Consider the following 22,055-nt stretch of genomic DNA (forward strand, 5'->3'; position numbering starts at 1 on the left):
CTAGGGCGAATGCCAGTGCCTGTTTGGTTCGGTTTAACCCATCCAAGTTCAGCCAAGCCCAACCCTCGTTTTTTACTTTTATTAAATGCACGGCTGAGGGTATTTCAGATATTAAATGAGGCTAGCTTTAGTTGCTTCCTAAGGCTAAAGCCACTTCCCCGCACTTTCCCATTGCTTAGTTTCACAGGAAACCATACTATGTGAGAATAATGGAGTGAGAGGGAACCTGCAACAACTGCACGGGGTTCCATTTTTGTTTGCACCACTGCTTTCGAGGAAGATTTTGAACTAAATAAGAACTGGGTTTTTTTTTTTTTCTTGTTGGTTTATACTGTTGTTCTCTTTAGAAGAATAATGATTCAGCTTCTTTTCCTGGTTCTGTTCATGGAGGGGATAGTGGCATTGCTTCTTATGATAAAGATTGGGCCATTGAGGGAGCTTACCATGAAGGGTTTGGACCAGTTGAAGATGGGAAGGGGCCCTGCCACTGTTAAAACGTTAGCCTGCACAATGGCTGTGATCATGGCTTCGAGCATAACCAGCATTCTCAAGATTCAGAATAGGGGACTCAAGATTGGGACTGTTACGCCTATGGACCAGGTGCTATGGAGAACCCACTTGCTGGAGGCTTCTCTCATAGGTATGTTCAAATTTCTCTTATTTAGACTTTATAACAGTATTGATCTTCCCATTTTCTCTGCTTTCAGGCTAAAAGAAAAAGAAAGTATTTTGTTCATTTATTGTTTATTTTATTGGGCTTTTCACTGTTGTGTTGATTTGCTTTTGTGTGCCTTGACTCATAGCTCTCGGGGATTTAGTGGTTACTGTATATATTCAATCGTTTATGCTTGAAATTTGATTGTTGTTTCTATGCCAGCCCTTGTTTTTATTGATTCAAACCATGTCTAGGACTTTGGACTTCAGAAAGGCTTCGGATTAAAGCACGAAACTTCATAGCCAACATTTGGGTTTGGGTTGTCTCTATGAATAATAGCCATTAGCTATTATCTGTGTAGTCAGCTTTGGTTATATTTTTTAATAAGGTTCCCAGTTTTAGGTTAAACCTATATGCAGCACATTTCAGCAGTCCTTATAGTTGAATACATGGATGAATTGGAACTTTGCAGTAAATGTTAATCATATATATGTGGTTGAAGTGATTCATTGCCTTGTATTGAGATCAAAAGGTTCTCTAAAGTAACCACATTTGCGTCCTTTTATGATTATGTATTCATGTATCTTTGTTTGATTCAAATATAATGAAATTAGCACCTTTACCAGAAAGCTGGAATACTTTATTGTATTAGCTACAACCTAGTGGTTTTATTTGCGATGTTCATGGGAAAGCTTTATGTAGTGCTTCCTTTATAACCTAGCTACCGAAAGTAACACAAAAATATTCCTCCAGTTAATGGACTAGTTGCCAAATCAGCAAGATTTTGATCTTATTTTTCCACCCTGGTTGGACCATAGTTAACACAAAAACTTGGTTGGCTACATTTTGTTAATACCAGGCATACAACTTTTGAGTATTGATGTGAATTGATTTCCAGACATTACAAAAATTTCATATCAATGACCATATAATACATACCAACTAACAATGGAAAATTGTAAACATATTAAAAACATACACATGTATAATTTTCATTAGAAGCATATTCTAATACATTAGATATGTGTTCCAACCAATTTTATCCGAATATGGTGAAACTTAACTTCTTCTTTTTAAATCATAATATATGAGTTCTATTGTAGATAAAGTGAGTTACAAACGGTTAATGAGTTCGTAAATTTACACTTGTTTGTAACAATATGCGGGTTCATGAATATGATTTTATGGTCATAGTATGACTGATTTGAAAGTTTGGTTCTAAATAAGATGTGCCAATGCTAGTGTAGCTCCACATTTTCTGAATATTTTTGAACTCTGATATAAATGATTGGAAACTTTTAGACTCGTGCTTACCAATACCTTTACATCCCAGAACTGGTACCTGGCAACTAAGGGTTGGATGCACATTCACCTGCTACTACTTTACAATGTGTACATGCATACAAACACAAAGGTTCATTAAACAATAACACTAGTGGTATTACCCAAAATTTCATAGTTTTATCCAACTTTGACGCACTCAATAATCAAATGTTGTTTATTTCTTATGTGATTTTCGGGAGGATGCTTCTCCTTGTGGTTGCTGGACCCCTTGTATTATCTCTGAACTCTCTATTTTCTGCTGGCAATACCAATCTGATTATCTACCAAACAAACAAATGTGACTTGTTTATTTTCTCGCTTCTCCTTGTTGTTGCTGGACCCCTTATATTATCTCTGAACTCTCTATTTTCTGCTGGCAATACCAATCTGATTATCTACCAAACAAACTAATGTGACTTGTTTATTTTTCTCTGAAGAAACACATATAAACACATGCACAGACACACATTTGTACATACATGCAGACCCGTGTAGACATTTAAGCAGATGATCTTTACTTTCTTTCTGGCTAGCGACAATGCCATAACTTTAGTCCATTTTCACCTCTGGCATTGTTGAAATATATGGATATTATTCCTGAATATGCATGCAAGCCATTAACCATGTATCAGTAAAGTTCTGTATGAATATCAATATCCAAATACTAGTGCTTGTCAATTTCTTTCTTGTAGCAGCTAATGTTTTTCTAATTTCTGTACCAATTATAATGATTCACAGCACTAATTTTTGTTCCAAATATTTAGCTCGTGTGACTTGTGAGAAAGAGTATCTAGAAGGACACTCATATCTTGGCAATTCTGAATTCTCATCAGAAATGGGGCCCAAGATGATTACAAAGACAAGCAGTTCATGATCATGTTGCTCCATGTGTTTGGAAGTTTATATGCTCGTTTGTTTCCATGTGTGCACATATTCTGAGTGTTCAGTAGAGCAATTGTCGTTCTCTGTAAAGATTGTTATGTTATTGAGTGTAATAAGAAGAGGTCATGTGCATGCACATTACCAGGATCGAATAGGTATTTTAAACAAATTTATTATTGATAAAAAAGGTTCATTGTGATAATGAAATTTAGTTACCAGTTAAAGAGAAAAAAAGGATTAACGGGTGTATCCTTCATTTAGAGTTAGAACATGATACATGTAAACCCAAAATCCAAAAAGTTCTATCATAAATAGCCTATATGCTCTCATACAGGAACAACTGATGTTGGTTTTCCTAAGACCTAAAATATCTAAATTAGCTGCCTATAGACTTTGCAACAACCTCCACAGATCGACATCATTATGTCAATTTTGTGACACTCTTTCCACTTGGAAGAGGTAATCTCCACTATTTCTCTCCTTCATTATGAGATCTACATCCTAATGATTGATTGATATACGTGAAAAGTCATGGATCTCTTAGTTCTGTATCCACACGTGAAAGACAAAATTATGTTTTCAAAATCAAATGAAGTTTGAACGGGAGAAGAGGCAGGTTCAGTTCAGCCCTCTTTGACCAATGTTCTAACTTGTCATTAGCTGGATCAGAGAATTGAAAAAACAGTGAAAATCATGTCAACTGGCTGATTCACTTTTTCAGATGGATGCTTTACTGAATCTTCACTTTGCCAGTAAGTTAGATTATACTGGCAATTGGTTCTGAATACTTCTTGGATATCTAGGATAAAGGGTACATGCTAGTAGATTTAAGCCAATCAAGTCCAAGTATTTGAACTGGTCAATAGTCTTATCTAGCTTCTGAGCAATGAGAAGGATTGGTCACAATCTTGACTGCATTCAAATCATGGCCATGGAGTTGCCCCATGGGCTATCAAATCTATGCATAAATCATATAAAGTGTTGTAGTTTCACCTTATACACCACCTTTTACATGATGTGGTGACTGTGCTTTGTCCCTTGATTCCTTTTGAAAGTGTAGTCAAAAGCTTGTAAACATACAATAGTCCTGGCATTGAATTTCATCTACTGTTATGCAGTGTTACATAGACACCAATACAAATCTCAGTGTCTAACACATGTCCGTATGTTTAGTTTGTTGCCCAAAAACCAGCCCAAATCGAGAGAGAGAGAGAGAGAGAGAGAGAGAGAGAGAGAGAGAGAGAGAGAGAGAGAGAGAGAGATTTTATATTACAAAAAAACCAGATATGACAAGACACTTCTGTTCAAATATACTTTAATACTGAAATAATATTTATAGAATATAATTTAAATGTTTGTTTCCAGAATTGAAAACCATAGCCAAAGTCAACTCAGAATTGGTAGAATAACTCGGCCTTGAGACCCTGTGGAGGCAAGTTCTTCAAGCAAAATCGGGTTATTAAAAAGGTCCTAGAAAAATCAATTTTTAAGTACATCATTCTTCAAAATATGTTTCTATATAATGGTTGTTTTTTATGACGATTTGTGAAATTTTTGTATTTATTTTTCTATTTGTCCTTTTTTTGGAGTTTTCTGAATTGGTTCGAGCAATACATCAATATTTTCAATATTCTGACTTCTATATGTCTTAACTGTTTTTTCTATCGTAATCATGTTGTTTATCACTACTTCAGCTTTTTACTATTTTCTTCTTTTTAATAATTTTTTTGAAAGTTTTTGGATTTTTGAGCACTTTTTGGATTCGTTCGCTCCTTGTGCGAGTCCACTCAGACTTGCCTGAGTTTCTATGCTCGGACAGGGCCTGATTCTTGAACACGAGCCGAGTTTTTTTACATGGGTTCTTTCACAGGACCGTAAAGTGCACAGCAGTAGCATGCAGCATCTGTACGAGGAAGGCCCCAAGATTGAACCATAATAAGTTTTGTTTTATTATTTTATATTAAATGGCAACTGTATATAATAGATCATATGTACTTCAGTCATGTCAACATGAATTTCAATGTGAGAGATATATCATATGTACTTCACTCACGTCAACATGAATTTCACAGTGAGGGATATATCACACACGTCAACATGAATTTCACAGTGAAGGTCATGCATGTCAATGTGCAGCCATTACTTTAATATTGATAACATACTGATATATTGTATGTTATATAAAAAATTCCATTCCTTCACACAATAATTCTTGTCCTATGTGGTAAACTGCACTCACCAAGGTGGGGCGGTTTTGGGTTTGAGCTCCCTCAGTGTACGAGGGGCTTAGGCGGCATTGTTTTATCATAAAAAATAGGGCACAGTGTGTCTACAAATCCCTAACCTCTATGAGAGGTGTCAATGCACATTAAACAAGTTATAAAATGACTGATAAATATGGTACAAGTGTCGGGTTTGTCCACGCCTTTCAATAGATGTCTACGTGTCTACAGGAGACAAAAAAGATAATATGAACTGCTTTTTTGTCTTGCTTAATGCTTTCCTGCATCAATTCTTCAATCCATTCACAAAGTTGCTTACTAGCATTGCATCTGCAACCTCTGGCTGTTATGGTGGTGAGATACTTGAGGCTGCTAATGAAGTTGATTCACTTGTGACTAATTACTGGCTTTGCTCAAGTGTGAAATTCATTGTTCTAGCATTGCTTTGCCTGCTGACTTGTCAATATCATAAGCCTATCTATGGTGGTTATTCATTGCATATTTTTCATGGTGAGCAAACTATATCGATTTCAAGTAATCACAGATGTCAGATTTCCAAAATCCTTCCATTGAAGTCGTGTGAAGTTGTTTTTTAAAAAATTGAAATTGACATGTATGAAGTTATTCAGATAGAGGATGTAGGGTTGAATTATATCCTATTATGAGAATGCCATCTGCATTTTCATAAACTGACAAGATAATAATGCGTAATGTGGAGGATTAACAAGTATAGAATCATTTCCAAATCTTGTTTTAAATTCAACGTAAAGGAAAATATATCTGACCAGTGCTATAAAAAATGCTAGACAGCATTTGGTGATGAAAGGGTCACCCTGCCTAGGTGCTTGATGTGGCCACCTAGAGTTCGAGGTGACCAATGAGAAAAAAAATAAAAAAGTTATCTTTGTTATTAAAAGGGTCCACTTGGCCGTTAGGCAGTCCAGTGGCAGCCTAGATGATCAAGGATTGAGGCAGGTGCCCAGGTCAGCCCCAGCTGTAAGTGTTATGTGGTGCTACCTGGGCCTAGGCGGGACTAATTGGTCACTTGAGCTGAATTCATTTATTTTTTGGCGGAAGAGAACTTAGGATGTAAGAAACTACCCTGGAAATTAAATTTTACTAAATTTTCTGAAACCATGCATACATGCTTATTTACATCCATTCAATGCTTTTTGTGTGTGATGTACAAGAGATGTGCTAGAAAAATACATAAAAAATATATGGTTGCATATGTAAATCTCCTTGGGTGGGTTTACTTGAAGAAACATGTTTATTACCCTTATTTATATAACTGATGATGGCAGCAACAGCTATTGGGACAATTTTCCTTCGTCATCGGGACAATGGCCTCCCCATTGAAAATCTCATTCAGCCTTTGTATCATGGTATTAAACTACCATCTACTTCAGCTTCTCTTAGTAAATCCATTTGCATATCATATGGTGGTTTTCTCAAAAGAATGTCCACCATCTCCTGTGCTCTATCATCTTATAAGCCTATAATGTTTGTACTATTCTATGTTGACCTGTTTCCACCAAGGTTTGGAAGCAAGGTCTCTGTATATTCCAGACTCAAGAGAAGCTGAAGGTTCTGCATTGTGAAGGCATCATGCGGTACCAAGTGAGCTAGACATGTTGAGCATGTTCATGAATGGGTAGAACAATTTTTAGTATTAGCTGCTGATGAGAAATATGAAGGGCCCACAAGGTTCATTTGTCTTGGAAGTCTTGTGCTTAGCTTGCATTTGTGAAGTCAAGTAGGATGGTTGATAAGAGTAGTTTTTCTTGCAGTATCTCTATGGGGGGAATATGTTGTCAATAGGAGCTGTTATCATTTGTGACTTAGTGGAAACATGTAATATGATGTTTTAACAGTGTCTCATAAAGTTTGGATTTATCCAATGTCCTTGGGAAGAGTGATGCAACTTTTTTGATGAATGAGTGACATGTCTGTTTAGGTTATCGAAAGAAATAGGATCATAACATTTATATACTTTTTGCTTTGTGGCTTATTCCCCCTCTCCCCTGAACAGGAAAAAAGGGAACTAGAAATAATAAGTAACTCTAATCATCTATTAATTTATATTTTCCCTAACAATTTGTCGAGCAAGTGAGTTTTATGGTAAATTGAAGGATGAATGCGTCAATTATGCTGGTTGAGTTAGTGAAGCATAGGAGACAATGAAATTAGTTCAGGTAGTGGTTCATCGGTTGCTGGATCTACATGCAGTGTTGATAGGCTTGGACTGCAAAGGACTGAGGCTCGCCTCTAATGTCATTGAAGTCTGCAATGATATTAGCTACTATCATGGTGAAATGAATTTGATTCTTGAGAAGAGTGATTTGGACTTTGATGGGGGTGTCGTAATAGTCTCATGATAGATGAATACAGGTTCGTGGTTCAGTACTGTTCCTATGCAAAGTAGGTAAGCTTTTATCAGTGAAGTCGGTAGCTACTGCTATTGTTTCTTGATAAAACATAGGAGCTTATTTTCAAGTCATTCTGTTGTGATAATTTTTTTTTTTTTTTTTTTTTGTGAGCCCCTACTTATGGTAGGAATGGAACTCAAGATGTCACAGTATGGCACCCCGCCACTTTGATCACCTAGCCTCGAGCCCATTCCTTAATTTACATTTTATTCTTGGAAGTATACAAGATGTCCCTTGAGCCTAGTCCGTAATTTACATTTTATTCATGGAAGTATTCAACAAGTTGTGATCATAAGAAACCTTGCCCTTGGTGGCATTCTTGCTTCAGAAAATGCCATTCCTCCGTAATTCTTAATAACATAATTCTCTTTTCTCATCCTCTTTCCTGATCCTTTTGATTCTCCCTAGAAATAATTGGTAATTAGCATTTCCATTACATGTAAGACCAAATTATTTCTTGGTTTGGTTAGGTGGTATGGTTGATCAGTCTAGTATATTTTCACAAATTGGTAAAGTCTCATTTGTATTCTATCTATGGAATAAAACAGTATGTAGGCATATGCCTTGTGAGCCCTTCAGTGATGTGGCAGCCTGGTATATCATCAAGATGCATATAGGTGTAGTTTGGAGTTTCTTTGGCAACTGAAAAAGATATGGTATCATAAAAAAAAAACATTGGAATTCTATGGAAGATCGTATTAGTGTGTTGCAATCAGAATTGACTGTTTATGTTGCTTTGCTAACTGCAATTTGATTTGGTTCATGTCACCCCTTTCTTCTATGAAGATGCTTCATTACTATGATTTGATAAGGTAAAAAGTAAAATGTTTAATATGATTGATGGGGAAATTTGGTTGCCTTTCTCTTACTTGATAGCTTATTGATGTGCATATGATTTTTAACTAGTAAAAGATTACCCAGCTCGGGCTTGGAACTCGCCCCTGGATGAGGCGAGTGACTCGGGCAAATCAAAGTGGACTTGCCAGAGTCCGCATTAAACCATACAAAGGGGAAAGCACATAAAAAAATAAGAAAAAAATGTGAAAAATCCCCAAAAAAGAAAATAAAGAAAAATACGAAGTAAAAGAAAAAAGTATGTAAAACATGAAATAGGAGAAACAATTGATGTTATTGGCTTAAATTTATTTTGGAAAGTCCAGAAAAAGGGAAAAAAATAAAATAGAAAATACAAAAATCTTATACATAATTAGTCATGCATCTATTGTAATTGATTTAGTGAAGACTAAAGCAATTTCTTGAATTTAAAAAAAAAAATGAAGAAAACTTGTGTCCAATTCCCCGATTTTCATGCTCATTGGGAATCAATGACTGAAATCGTTGTAAAACCTGCCTCATACAACCCCAATTGAAACCCCCAAACTAGATTTGGATTTTGAGTTTGGATCTAGGTGATGAGAGCTCTTGAAAATTTTGAATGAACAGTGAATCCGAATTTGAAAATTTTCAAATAACTAATTCTTTTGTGTTTCTTTCTGGGGAGAACAAGGCTATCGTTCAATGATGATGTATGTTTATTCTTTATTCCTAGCTTGTTTTCTACAGGGATTGTCTCCTGTAAGAATGACAACTTCCTAGCTTAGGAGTAGTTGTTCCGAACACTGTGACTTGGGTGGGTCCTCCTTGAATCTCCCTTCGTTTATCTCCAGCAGACTTGAGATTTATGCTCTCTGGACAATGACCATCATTGCAAGATTCTTTCCCAAAAAATAGGCATGGGGAACAAATTTCCTTGAAGATTGACCATCTGTTATGAGGAATTGCAACTTTTCAAAATTGGGGAAAACCTTGGTCTTTGATCTCTCTTATGTGTCAATTTTCATGTTCTCTTTTTTCAAATCTATCTAGTGGATAAATCAGGCTCAGTCACATTATCCAGGCTTGAGAATTTACAAAATGAAGAAAAAAGGGGGGGGACTGAAATTCTAGTGGATAGATTGGTCAAAAATTAATCTATAGACCACATTTGGAGTCAAATCACGTTCTCTAAGCTTGATAATCTCCAAAATGAAGAAAAAAAGGGGGAGAATTTGGCCCCCCTTCTAAATTAGATCATGCTTGGTACTCGATTGAGTGTTGTAGCAACTTGCTTAAGTAATGTACAACTCGGGCAAGTTTTCATACACTGGTTTTGACATTGTTATTTGTTAATACCAACGTTCAAATGGATGTGGAAGGCAACATATATACAAGTCTAGATATCCGACTTGCAAGATGCATTACATGAAGGTCTATAGAGCGATATAGGGTATTGCACTGATATATCAATTCCTTTATGTTTTAACTTACGTTAAAGGTCTCAAAAGCGTGAATCATCTTAAAGGCATTTGGAAACAGTATGAGTCAAGTATTGTATGTGATCGATTACAAGCTTTCCTTAGCAGCCTTGTTCACTTTATCCAGCACTGGACATAGCAGTTTTGGATCCCATGCGTCATAGAAATCACTTTGTGCCTCTTGTACTTAAAATCGTTCCTCTTAATTTTTGCCTGATATGTGAACAATGTGCGTGAGATAATTTTGTGCACAATTTGGCAGTTTTCGGCTGTTTCAAGCCAGCATCTCAGTATTTCAAGTATCATCAAATCACTGGAGTTTTGAATAATTGAAATGTGCACAAAATCATCCATTCCATATTGTGTTGGTTGGCCATGCTTCACATGATTTCCATCCATTCATGTTGCCCAGTAATGCTCATTACGCTTCAATAGGCAAACCACCAAAGTCGGCAAAGTCATACCATATCTAAAATGTCTCCGTGTACATCCCAAGCACTTTGCATATGCTAGTTACGACCACCATTTCATGTGTTGTAATCATATATACAACAGGTGAATAGATTACACTTTCTCACATTTTCTTAAATGGTCAGACTCCTTCAGCTGCTGCAACCTCTTGGCACATGGATATGTTTCCCAATAGCTTAAAGTTTGCACTCTAAAGGCAATCTGTCAAGCCCGGAGCAGGGTATAGGCATGTATCCTGGACAGTACTCAGGAAAGTCTTGTAGCATATTGCCCCAATACCATGCAAACTTGAAATGTCTTGCCAAGTTTATTTAGTACTTGGACGAGTCACTACACTAAGTACTATACATATCAAAATTTACCCTTTTCTTTTCATTTTTCAAGATGGGAGCAGTATTGCATGAACATCGACACGTCCATACAATTTTTAAATATGATATATTATATGTATAACTTTGGTGTTATATAAATAATGAGTGACTTCTAACATCCCTGTCTAAGGGATAGTATGGTAGAGTGGACATATTTGACATTAACTCCTCCAAGGATCACATCCCCTCTTGGGTAAATATTTTATTAATAAAAGCGGGAAGCTGCATCATTCTTATTTAAAAAAAAAAAAAGGAAAAAAGAAAACATTTAACAACGATGGTACATGAGCTGATGTGGTAGACTCTCTTATTTGATGTCAACACATCTAGACTTCAAATCCTCTCAATCTCTTTTTATAAAATAAAAAGAACTGTAGAATATGGTTCTTATTAAAAAAAGAAAAAGAAGAAAAAATCTCGATCTCTTTTTATAAAATAAAAAAGAAGTGTAGAATATAGTTCTTGTTAAAGGAAAAAAAAGAAAAAAATTATATACACAACAATGCAGGGTGGCTTTTGTGATTGATGAGACATTATCACACCTAGCAACCCAGGTTCAAATCATGTTTGGTTTGCCTTGAAATAATGACGACACTTCCATTGGAAGTGTCAACACCTACTAGGTGCAGGAAAAGATAGATGACACAAATAGGCTATGTGTAGGTGTGTCGACACATGCCAAAGTGGCCACACGTCTCAACATACAACACAAGGCCCCTGGAGGAGTGTCGGGGTAACATAGATTGGAGAGGAAGATTTGAGCCTTGTGTCTTTGGCCAAAAATTTGCCTGATTTAGCTATTAGAAGAATTAGATTTGAGAAAAAACTTTTAGGTTCAATGGATTTGAGAGATCAAAAAATTCGGCCAAGCTTTTGCCTGATTTAGAAACTGAGATTTCTTTGCAATGGATAGTCGATCTTCTAGGAAATTCAATGCCTAAGCCTATTTTTGTGTTCTTCAGCCCGTGAAGCCTATTTTTGTGTTCTTCAGCCAGTGATAGGCTTGATTTTCAACAAAAAAGAATTCCAATGTATTACTTCAAATTCAAATTTATTATTCATCCAAATATTCAAGAGCTCGGATCTCCTAAATCCGAACTTGAAAGCCAAATTTAGTTTGCTGATTTTCATTGGGGCCATGTAAGGAAGCTTTGACAAGGAGGCTGCAATTCTCGTTGAGTGCGAACAATGAGGGATCAGCCTCGCAATGTTGGTTATGTTTCACTTTTTTCGAAATTCATAAATCTGTTTTTCTTACTAAATTAATTATAATTGACTAATCGTCCATTTTATATGTACTTATCTTTTAAAGGATCTTTTTGGAATTGTCTATTTTTTCAAGCCAATAATATCAATTCCTTTCTCTCAATTCCTTTCTATTTGTTATGTAGTTTTTGGATTTTTATGATTTTTCTCTTTTCTTTTTTGGATTTTTGTTTCACATTTTTGTGCTGATTTTTTTATTCCTTTGCTTTTTTTTTGCCCCCTTTTTCAGCTTGGGCAGGACTCGGGTGAGTTTACTTGGACTCACCCAAGTTGCTCAGCTCGGCAGGGGATCAAGTTCTTTGCTTGAGCCATGAAATTAAGTACTGTTCATCAACATTTACATGTTTTAGTCTTAATGGTAATTAAGAGGATTCATCATTGGTAATGAAGGCATTAGGAAGCTGGTCTCCGAATTTCCTCCTTTGCTGAGCCCTAAAACTGACATCCATACTCAAGGAGCCCACTTTGAATTCATCTCATGGAGAATATTCTGGAAGGTTTGGTTAAATACTTGAGGCTTTGATAATAAAAGAAACAGGCATCTCCAACCTTGCCTCGCTTCGTCTCCCCTGTGGGGCCCTCGCAGGGTGCCAACTATTTCAGTGACTCATTCGTTCATCCACCGGAGCATTTAAACCAATGGACCGTTGTCTCCAGAAAACGACAACCTTGCAGGCACCGTCGACCACAGCCCATATGACCATGACAAGCTCAAATTACACCACTAGCTCTGCTGGCCTCACATCCACCGGCTTTTTCTCCACCTCCGCCACCCCCACTACCCCCACCCCCCCGTCTTCCCCCACCACCACCTCCACCTCCACCTCCACCTCCACCTCCACCTCCACTACCCCCGCCCCCCCTCTTCCCCCACCACCACCTCCACCTCCACCCCCACCCCTGCGACCACTACCACCTCCATCCCTGCCACCACCTTCACCTCCTCCACCTCCATCCCCCTCTTCGGCTCTGAATACACCCCATACGAATCCCGGTACCTGAGAGCAGTGCTAGTAGCCCCTGTTGACCCTGACAATCGCCTTGCCATGCGACTGTCTCCTGTGCTTTCGGGTCGGGCCATTGTTGACCCTGCTCGCTCATGTCACCTACCTTGCTCTGACAAGTCCCTGATGCCGCCGCCCACCCTTGATGACACGTCGGCACGGGCGACCTTTCAGGACCCTTCGGGAGTTCGTGCGCACGCCCCCTCGTTTCCTCTTGTGTCGCCATCCTTACCTGACACTTGTACGTCACCGCCCTCCTCTCTTGCCACCTCCAACCTCCCCGTCCCCCATCCTGAGGTCGTTCTCACCCAAGCCATCTGCCACCCTCCATCGGCCCCTCAGGCCCTGATCCTCTTCAGCTTTCTATCAGAGTCGCTTCACGTTCCTTTTCCGGGGGTTCCCTCTTCACCTTCCATGCTTCCCATCACCATGTCATCCCCTGCACACCGCCACCCTACTGATGCCTCGCCAGCATTACCACCTCAATCAACCGAGGCGGTTCTTGCAGGACTACTCTCAACCTCATCTAGCCAAGCCCATGGCCCCCTTTCTATCTCCTTTTCATCAAGGACCTGCCCATTCACCTCCATATCCTCCCCTTTTAATCGATTTTGAATCAGAAAGGGGCGACAAACTAGAGCAGCTCGACCCTACCCCCCCAACTCCCTTGGTTGAGAACAACCATTTTCGAGCGGAGATAACCTCAGAATCCATGGACCCTAAACTCTTGGTGAGCAATTTTCTCCCACCTATTCTTGTGGATTTTCCTGCTAATCCTCTAAGCGGAGACCCTATTATCATATCAATTCCTCTTGTTCCTGTTTCTCCCATTCCCATAATCATACCAAATCTCAACCCTCCGTCTCTGCAAACTACTCCCCCTCCTTTTCTTGACCCGTTTGTCGCCCTTCTTCCACCCAATTTTTGCACCCCTATTTACTCACCTCAATCTAGGATTCCTCCTAGCCGCTCTACATTGTACCTTCCTCCCCCACACCCCATTATCTCTACCTACCCAAATTCACCGGGCCTCCAGCTGGCATCTCAATCCACCCCACTCCCCCAATCCCCCTCCTGGGTCTAATCCCCCTTCAATCTCTCCACTCCCAAAACCTTCACGTGCAACCTCTACTTATGGGAAGGTCTCTGCCCCCTCCCTTGTATCACCCCCTACCCTAAGGTCTCACACTCATCACCTCCTCTCTCTCTAGTTGACCTTGGTCCCACCTTGGTAGGGGATCCCTTCGGACTCTCGATGGGGATTTTCAAACTTATTGAAGCCGACGGGCTACATGTTACCAGCCTTACCCACCCCTTTTCCCTCCACGACGGACTCTATAGGACCTTCTTTATCGGTGGACACTATGGGGGATCCTCTCTCCCCCCCTTCGGTGGACTCGGATTACGTCAATAGAATCTATGCGGGCCAAGGATAGATCCAGGACGTCATGAAAGTTATGGGGCTTCCTAGAAACCGGACCCGAAGGACCCTTTCTAGAATTCTTCAAGGCCGACTTGCAGTCACGAGTTTGGGTAAGCAAGAAGGGCACCTGTGAGTTAGCTAATTTGGTTAGTAGTATCAACTACGACAGACCTTCCTCCTCTAACCTTTCCTTTTCCCCGATCTTGCCTAAAGATGACCCCAAAGATCTTTTTGTTAAGAAGTCCCTTAGGAACACTCCTCTTGCCTTCACCCCTCAATGCTGATACTCTCATGGAATATCTGAGGGCTCGGATTGCCACACAAAACGTAGGCAGTCAGGGACCAATGCTTTAGGCATAGACCCACCATTTTGGCTCTTACTGAGACGAAACTTCCTGAACCTACCCTGTCTCAGGTTCGACAAGTTTGGGGGTGCAGACCTTGTCAATGGTTTACACTCCTAGCTGAAGGGACCTTAGGAGGAATTTGGGTTATTTGGACCCCCACACCACACTCCCTGCATTCTCACCTTGTTTCTAGATACTCTGTTTCCATCCTACTCTTAGGATCCTTGATGGTTTGCCCTGGAAATTTTCTACGGTCGATGGACCTAATTCGGATGCCGACACACCTCTTATGTGGGAAGAACTCAACCAGGTTACCCATCTGCCCCACCCTATTTGGTGTATAGGTGGGGACTTCAATGTAACAAGGTGGTCCCATGAGAGAAACACCTCCACTAGAATTACTTCGGCAATGATAGCTTTCTCCGACTTCATTGCCCTGGACAACTTGCTTGACCTTCCCTATTAAGGAACTCAGTTCACCTGGTCTAATCATTCTTCTAACCCTACCCTCTCTAAGCTTGACTGTTTCCTGATCTCTACAGGCTGGGACTCAACTTTCTTGGGACTCACTCTTTGGCTCTCCCTAAACCCACATCCGACCATTGTACCATACTTCTAGACTCCAAGCCTGTCGAGACTGGACCTAAACCTTTTAGGTTCGAGCTGGCATGGTTAGAAGAACCATCCCTTCTAAACCTATTTTCGAAATGGTGGCTATCTCTTTCCAATATGGTCGATGGTTGGGCAGGCTTGAAACTTCAACGCAAGTTGCAATTATTGAAGGCTCGCCTAAAATCTTGGAGCAGGGGTTTACCGGGGTTTTTAGGGCCATAGAAAACATCTACATTGCAAGCCATTAAGATCCTAGACTCGCTAGAAGAATCCAAACCTCTCTCGGGCTTAGAATTCACTCACAGAGACGAACTTGAGCTCCAATACCAAGCCATCCTCAAGAAAGAGGAAATTTTTTGGTATCACAGATCCAGGATTAAGTGGCTGAAGGCCAGGGATCTCAACACTAGCTTTTTCCACAGGAATTGCAAGCGCAAAGATAACACCATCACACACCTTTTGGTAGGTGAAAACCTTATGGATCAACCTCTTGAAATTGAGCAAGCCATCCTTGGCTATTTCCAAAACCTCATCTCTGCCCCCCTTGTTTCTCGGCCCCCCATGGGGGACATTGAGTTCCTAGTTCTACCTCTAGACAAAGTAATTTGGTTAGAGAGTCCCTTCTCAGAACTTGAAATCTTAGCCACCATTTCTGACCTTGACTCTAACAGGGCCCTTGGACTCGATACCTACCCCATTGCCCCTTTCAAACTGTTTTGGGGATCTTTCATAGAAGACTTTCTCAAACTTTTCGATGAATTCTTCTCTAGGGGAATCATCAATAGGGTCTTGAATACCACTTTCATTACGCTTATTCTCAAGATTGAAGGGGCAACCCATTTGAAAGAGTTCCGTCTTATAAGCTTGGTGAATTCCACCTACAAAATCCTAGCTAAAGTCCTAGCCTTTCGCCTCAAAGAGGTTCTCCCGTTAGTCATTTCTGCCTCCCAAAGTGCTTTTATCATAGACCGTCAAATCCTAGATGGGGCCCTTGTGGCCCATGAATGTATTCATTCCAGACATCTGGCCAACGCCCGTGGCATCGTAGTTAAGTTGGACTGGGAGAAGGCTTACGACTGCGTAGACTGGGACATCCTTGAAGATACTCAGTCCAGGATGGGTTTCGGTACAAAATGGAGAGCATGTTACTCACATCCTCGCGTCTCCATCCTCATCAATGGTACCTCCAACCCAAAGGATACTTCCCTTCTACCAGGGGCCTCATACAGGGAGACCCCCTATCTCCCTTCCTTTTCGCCATTGCAGCTGAGGTCTTTAGTAGGTCAATTTCCATAATGTTTACAGCCGGACGACTACATGGTTTCTCGGTTGGAATCTGGGCCCTCACGGTATCTCACCTCCAATACGCAGACGATACATTGGTATTTTGCAACACCACAACTGAAGAGATCCACAACCTCTTCCTGTTTCTTAGGTGCTTCGAATTTGCAACCGGCTTCAAAGTCAACTTCGACAAAACCAAGATGATGGGGGTTAATGTTGATTCAACTACCCTCTCCAATTTTGCCGAGAGATGGGTGCGAGGCTGAAGCCTTGCCATTTAAATACCTAGGATTGCCACTTTGCTTAGGCAAACCAGAATCGAGACTGTGGTCTCATATCATAGACGAAGTGGATTGTAGACTCGCAGGATGGAAAGGTCGCTTTCTCTCTCTGAAAGGAAGATTAAGTCTGATTAAAGCTATTCTGGCTAACATCCTGGTCTACCAAATGTCCATCTTCCACATGCCCGTGGCAATTAGCTCCAGAATCGAACAGTTAATGAGAAGGTTTTTCAGGTCTGGACAAACTCTACCAGTCTAGGCAAAGGGGAGGGCTAGGGATCAAGAATCTTAGACCTCAGAATTTGGCTCTCTTTGGCAAATGGCGCTGGCGCATGACGAATCTAAGGGATCAGCATTGCGTAGATATACTCGAGCATAAATACTCTCTCTCCAATGCACCGTGGCTACTGAACTGTACGACCAACCAAAGATCCTCCGGCATTTGGAGGCCGATTTGTTCAACCTTCCACTCTTTCAAATCCCGAATCAGATTCCATCCTAGATTGGGGAACCGTATCCTCTTCTGGCAAGGTTTGTGGTTAGGCCACACTCCTCTCAGGGACAGGTTCCTTGACCTCTATTCTCTGGGTCGAGATCAAGGGGCCACTATAGCGGATGAAATGCTCTTGGCCAGGTCCACTCGCTCGTGGAACCCAGTCTTTAGGAGGGCTCTTAACAACCCTGAGATAGAGAATTTCACAATTTTAGCGGCAGAACTTCACGCCTGCTTCCACAGGTCCCGATTGCATCATTTGGGCACCAGCACCCTCTAGCCTCTTCATAGTCTCCTTTTTCTTCCGGAGCCTTTCTCTACCTCGAACTTTCCCTTAGCTCCTGCTGCTATAGATGCTCAAGCCTGGGACTCGTTAAAATCAAGATCTTCATGTGGCTGGCTCTCCCTCTGGGAGTCCTCATTGTAGATCAATTGCAGAGAAGGGGTATCCTGATCCCTAACGGATGTGTCACGTGCCATGTAGCTGAGGAAATGAACAACCACCTACTATTGTACTGTCCCTTTGCCGTCAACCTAAGGGGGGCAATCCTTAAACTTTTCAATGTTCAGTGGGTATTATCGGAAGAGGTAATATCCCTTCTTTAAGCCATTAGAACTTATTGTTCGCCTAAGGTGGGGATCCTTCTTTGGAAATCCTCAGTGGCGGCCTCTTTATGGGCCCTATGGATCGAGCGCAACAACAGAACGTTCAGGGGGGAGTATGCCCCTTGGACCAAAGTTTTTGACAAGCTCAAGTCCACTATTATCTTCTGGGCAACCAACCATCGCTGTTTCAAAGGAATTCAAGCCTCGGCGTTCAGCCAGAATTGGTGCAATGTCCTCCAAGTCCATCGAGTCTGCCCAGGACCACTAGGTGGAAGCCCCCACTAGTGGACAACTCAAACTGAATTTTGACGGTTGCTCTATCGGGAACACCGGCTCGTCAGGAGGAGGAGCCATTCTTAGAGACCACCTCGGCTCTACATTGGCCACCGTCTCCAAACATATTGGCCACGCCAACTCTATGGAAGCCGAAGCTCTAGCACTGATGGAAGGCTTTATGCTCATAGAACCCCTCCACTTACAATCTCTAGTGGTGGAGGGTGACTCCAAGAATACCATTTCTTGGGCTCAGAGACATACTTCCTCTCCCCCCGCTGGTTCTTGGTACACTTGTTTGACGAGATCGATCACCTTTGTAGGAATATGTCCGTCGTGTGGATGCATACATGGAGGGAAGGAAACCAAGAAGCTGATACACTCGCCAAAGAAGCAGCAGCGATGGTGGACGACTGACAGTTTTTTGGGCTTTTGGTTTTTTGGCCTGTTTCTATTCCTTGATCTTTAGATCGACGTATTTTATTAGGTTGCTATGCCCCATTGTAAACTCCTAAAAAAGGACTCAATTGTACTTTTCGGTTATGTTCTCCCTTGAGCATCCTCTTCTTGTGGATCGCCAAGGCCTTTTGTACAACTCTATCACCTGCCTAAGTGATTTGTGATGTATTTCTTTCATTAGATGATATGTAAGTTGGTCTTGAACTTCTAGCCATTATTTAAACTCAGGAATAAGACTAGGGACTCCACCTAGTTGGCTTAGACGGGGCAAGTTTGTAAGTCTTGGACAAGTTCTTGCTAAACCTTACTTACTAGCTATCTCTCTCATTTCTTTTTTTTTTTGGTTTGGTTTTTTGGGTTAATTACGGTTGAGTTATGTTTCATTTGAGTCTGAAGAAATGAAGTTAGATCACCTGCCTAAGTGATTTGTGATGTATGACTTTCATTAGATGATCTGTAAGTTGGTCTTGAAATTCTAGCCATTGTTTAAACTCAGGAATGAGACTAGGGACTCTACCTAGTTGGCTCAGATTGTGCGCTACAGAGTTTGTAAGTCTTGGACAAGGTCTTGCTAAACCTTACTTCTAGCTAGCTCTCTCTCTCTCTCTCTCTCTCTCTCTCTCTCTCTCTCTCTCTCTCTCTCTCTCTCTCTCTCTCTTTTCGTTTCTTTTCTTTTTTTTCTTTTTTTGGGTTAATTACAGTTGAGTTATGTTTCATTTGAGTCTGAAGAAATGAAGTTAGATCACCTGCCTAAGTGATTTGTGATATATGTCTTTCATTGGATGATCTGTAAGTTGATCTTGAACTTCTAGCCGTTGTTTAAACTCATGAATAAGACTAGGGACTCTACCTAGTTGGCTCAGATTGGGCACTACAGAGTTTGTAAGTCTTGGACAAGGTCTTGCTAAACCTTACTTCTAGCTCTCTCTCTCTCTCTCTCTCTCTCTCTCTCTCTCTCTCTTTTCTTTTAGTTTTTCATTTTTTGGGTTAATTGCAAACTTGAATTCCATACCATTTTGTGCTCTAAGTTTGATATTAGCTTTTGGACACCTGTCAAATTAGAGTATATGTGTGTTTGCATATTCTTGCGTATTCATGGTTACCAAATTTATTTAAGGGCTCTTTGAAGACCTGTGTTCTCTTTTGTTTTGTAGGCTACTCTCTGTTTCTTGCTCTGGTAATTGATCGAATGCACAACTATCTCAGCAAGCTAAGTGGGTCCAAGAAAACCCTTGGTAATTCAAAACAGCAAGCAAAGAAATTCCAAGAAGAGTATGCACTCCTCAAGGAAAAGCAAGAGAAGGCTTCTGAAGAGATAAGGGCACTCAAGGAAGAGATATCAAGCCTGACTGAGAGGTTGCAGAAACTGAAACTAGAATCTGATGAGAAGGAGAAACGAGCTCAGGCAGCAGAAGCCAATGTTATAGCCCTCCAAAAACAATCTGAGGACTTGCTTCTTGAATACGATCGCCTTTTGGAGGACAACCAAATTCTCCAAAGCCAGACACTAATGGGAGCTTACAGGACTTGAAACCACTTATTGCTCGCTTGGCGCGGTTTTAACTGCATATTATCCTGGTCAGCTATAACGCCTGGCAGCACATTGTGCAGTAGTTTTGGAAGTCAAAGGTGAAGTCCACATTTGACGAGAGCTGTTCAATGTTGTAACCTGCACTAATGTTGTTTCCTACTTGTTTTGTTTCTGTTGAATTTGGGTTTTGGAGTGCACTGACAGAATTTGCGACTCCTTGCTGTGCTTGTTGGAGAATTATGGAGTCCATGATGTAAAATTCTGGCAGTGGTTCCCTACATCTTTTGGCTGGAACTTAAGGGGACTGCAATGGATCTTGATTCTCCATTTGAAAATTTGTCATTTTGTGATGGAAAAATGCATCCAAAGTGTTTTCTACTGTTTTGGGATTGTGCTCTTTTGAACATGTATTTGTTCCCTCTTTATTTATATGGGAAATGAATGGCCACCATAGTGGTGTGCATAAACTTCCAGTTTGGATGTTAACAGTGTCATGCATATGTGTATGTGTGTCTGTGTGTGTGTGAGAGAGAGAGTTTGGGATATAGTAGTGTCCATAAGCTTAAGTTTGGATGTTAATTGTGTGTTGCCCTTAAATTGTAAATTGCTCGCTCTTTGTGCGTGCGCGTATTTGTACTCTCCCCTAAATGTATTATTGAGTGAAGAGATCAATGAATTAGGTAAAAAACAGGTGTTTTTTCCAATACCTGGGGAGGCCTTTATCTCAACATTTGAATTTTGTGATAACCTGGGGAGAGAAGCGGGACACCACGGACTTATCAAAGAAATGACTTTTTTCTATTCATAATTATGTCAATTTAAGAGCGGATCTTATTCACGAGTTAACAGGTAAATCGAAATTATTTGCCCAAACATGGGATGTTCAAACTTGCCTTGGATCAACATATTTTTAAGGGGGAAAATTTAAATAAGGTTGTAACATTATACTATATAATTATGGTGCACCACAAAAATCCAGTATATAACAGAGTTTCGAAGTTGGAAAATCTTCCAATTGATCATATTGTCCTCGAGGTGTATGGATACAAAGAAAAAAAAATTTCAAGTATTAAAATAATGCATCTTGTGACAAGTTATCTTTCTTATATAGATTTTCAATTGTTTAAGATCTACTTGATCTACACCATTTTTAGCATTTTAAATTTCATAACTAGTGTAAAACATGGATTTCAATAAGAATTTTGACTTTGGCACTCCATCTTCCAGCAAAATTTAGAGGTGCACCATCTTTATAGCATAAGGTAGGTGGTCGGACATGGGTTGAGTTGACCCCCTCTCGAACAAACGTGTGACCTTTGTCCGTGTTGTTTGCGTGGGTCATGCATCACTTTTTGCTGTTAGATATGTCAAACTATGAGATGATTTTAAAAGCGCCTAAGAAATGGACTAAACACCTACCTTGCTGCGGTTTGAGTTCGTGGGATAAGCCCGGGCTAATAATGCCCTCTTAGATCAGTACGGGAAAGCCCTCTAGCTGTCCACGAGCTCGGTTTGAACAACGCCCCCTCTCGAAAACTCAACACCTCAACTCGGAATCTCACTCAAGAAATTATTGATGGAATTCATATAAAATGTGCTCCTCTTTGATGTACATTTTTAATGGGTGAGTGGCTCTAGCTTGTTGGTTGAATGGTTTGGAGAAGACAGAGAGATAAAAGAGAGAGAAAGAAGCTCCTCACGACCCTAGCAATGTATGACCTGGTGGTTAGAGTAGCGAGAGGATAAAAAATTCTAAGAAAGCTGGCTCAGAATGACCCCAACTTGAGTAACTGGGCGTAAGAGAATCAATGCCTCTTATGATCCAAGTT

General features: G+C 40.4%; 1 protein-coding gene across 1 annotated transcript; it reads left to right on the top strand.

The window, feature by feature from the left end:
* The first annotated feature begins 208 nt into the window (after window positions 1-208).
* On the top strand, window positions 209-20,699 carry LOC18425930 (uncharacterized). Its single transcript, XM_006830463.4, has 2 exons — window positions 209-640; window positions 19,850-20,699. Exons 1-2 carry the CDS (start codon window positions 355-357, stop codon window positions 20,224-20,226), a joined length of 663 nt encoding a protein of 220 aa, XP_006830526.1. The 5' UTR covers window positions 209-354; the 3' UTR covers window positions 20,227-20,699.
* The last annotated feature ends 1,356 nt before the right edge of the window (window positions 20,700-22,055 follow it).

This window comes from Amborella trichopoda, chromosome 6 (assembly GCF_054954075.1).
Source record: "Amborella trichopoda isolate Santa Cruz 75 chromosome 6, AtrichopodaSantaCruz75HAP2 v2.0, whole genome shotgun sequence".
Taxonomy (NCBI): domain Eukaryota; kingdom Viridiplantae; phylum Streptophyta; class Magnoliopsida; order Amborellales; family Amborellaceae; genus Amborella; species Amborella trichopoda.

Excerpts from the sequence above, each read along its gene's own strand:
- LOC18425930 (XM_006830463.4), top strand. The coding sequence starts at position 355 with ATGATTCAGCTTCTTTTCCTGGTTCTGTTCATGGAGGGGATAGTGGCA. Across the intron at positions 641-19,849 it reads GCTGGAGGCTTCTCTCATAG|GCTACTCTCTGTTTCTTGCT; the intron begins GTATGTTCAAAT and ends TTTGTTTTGTAG.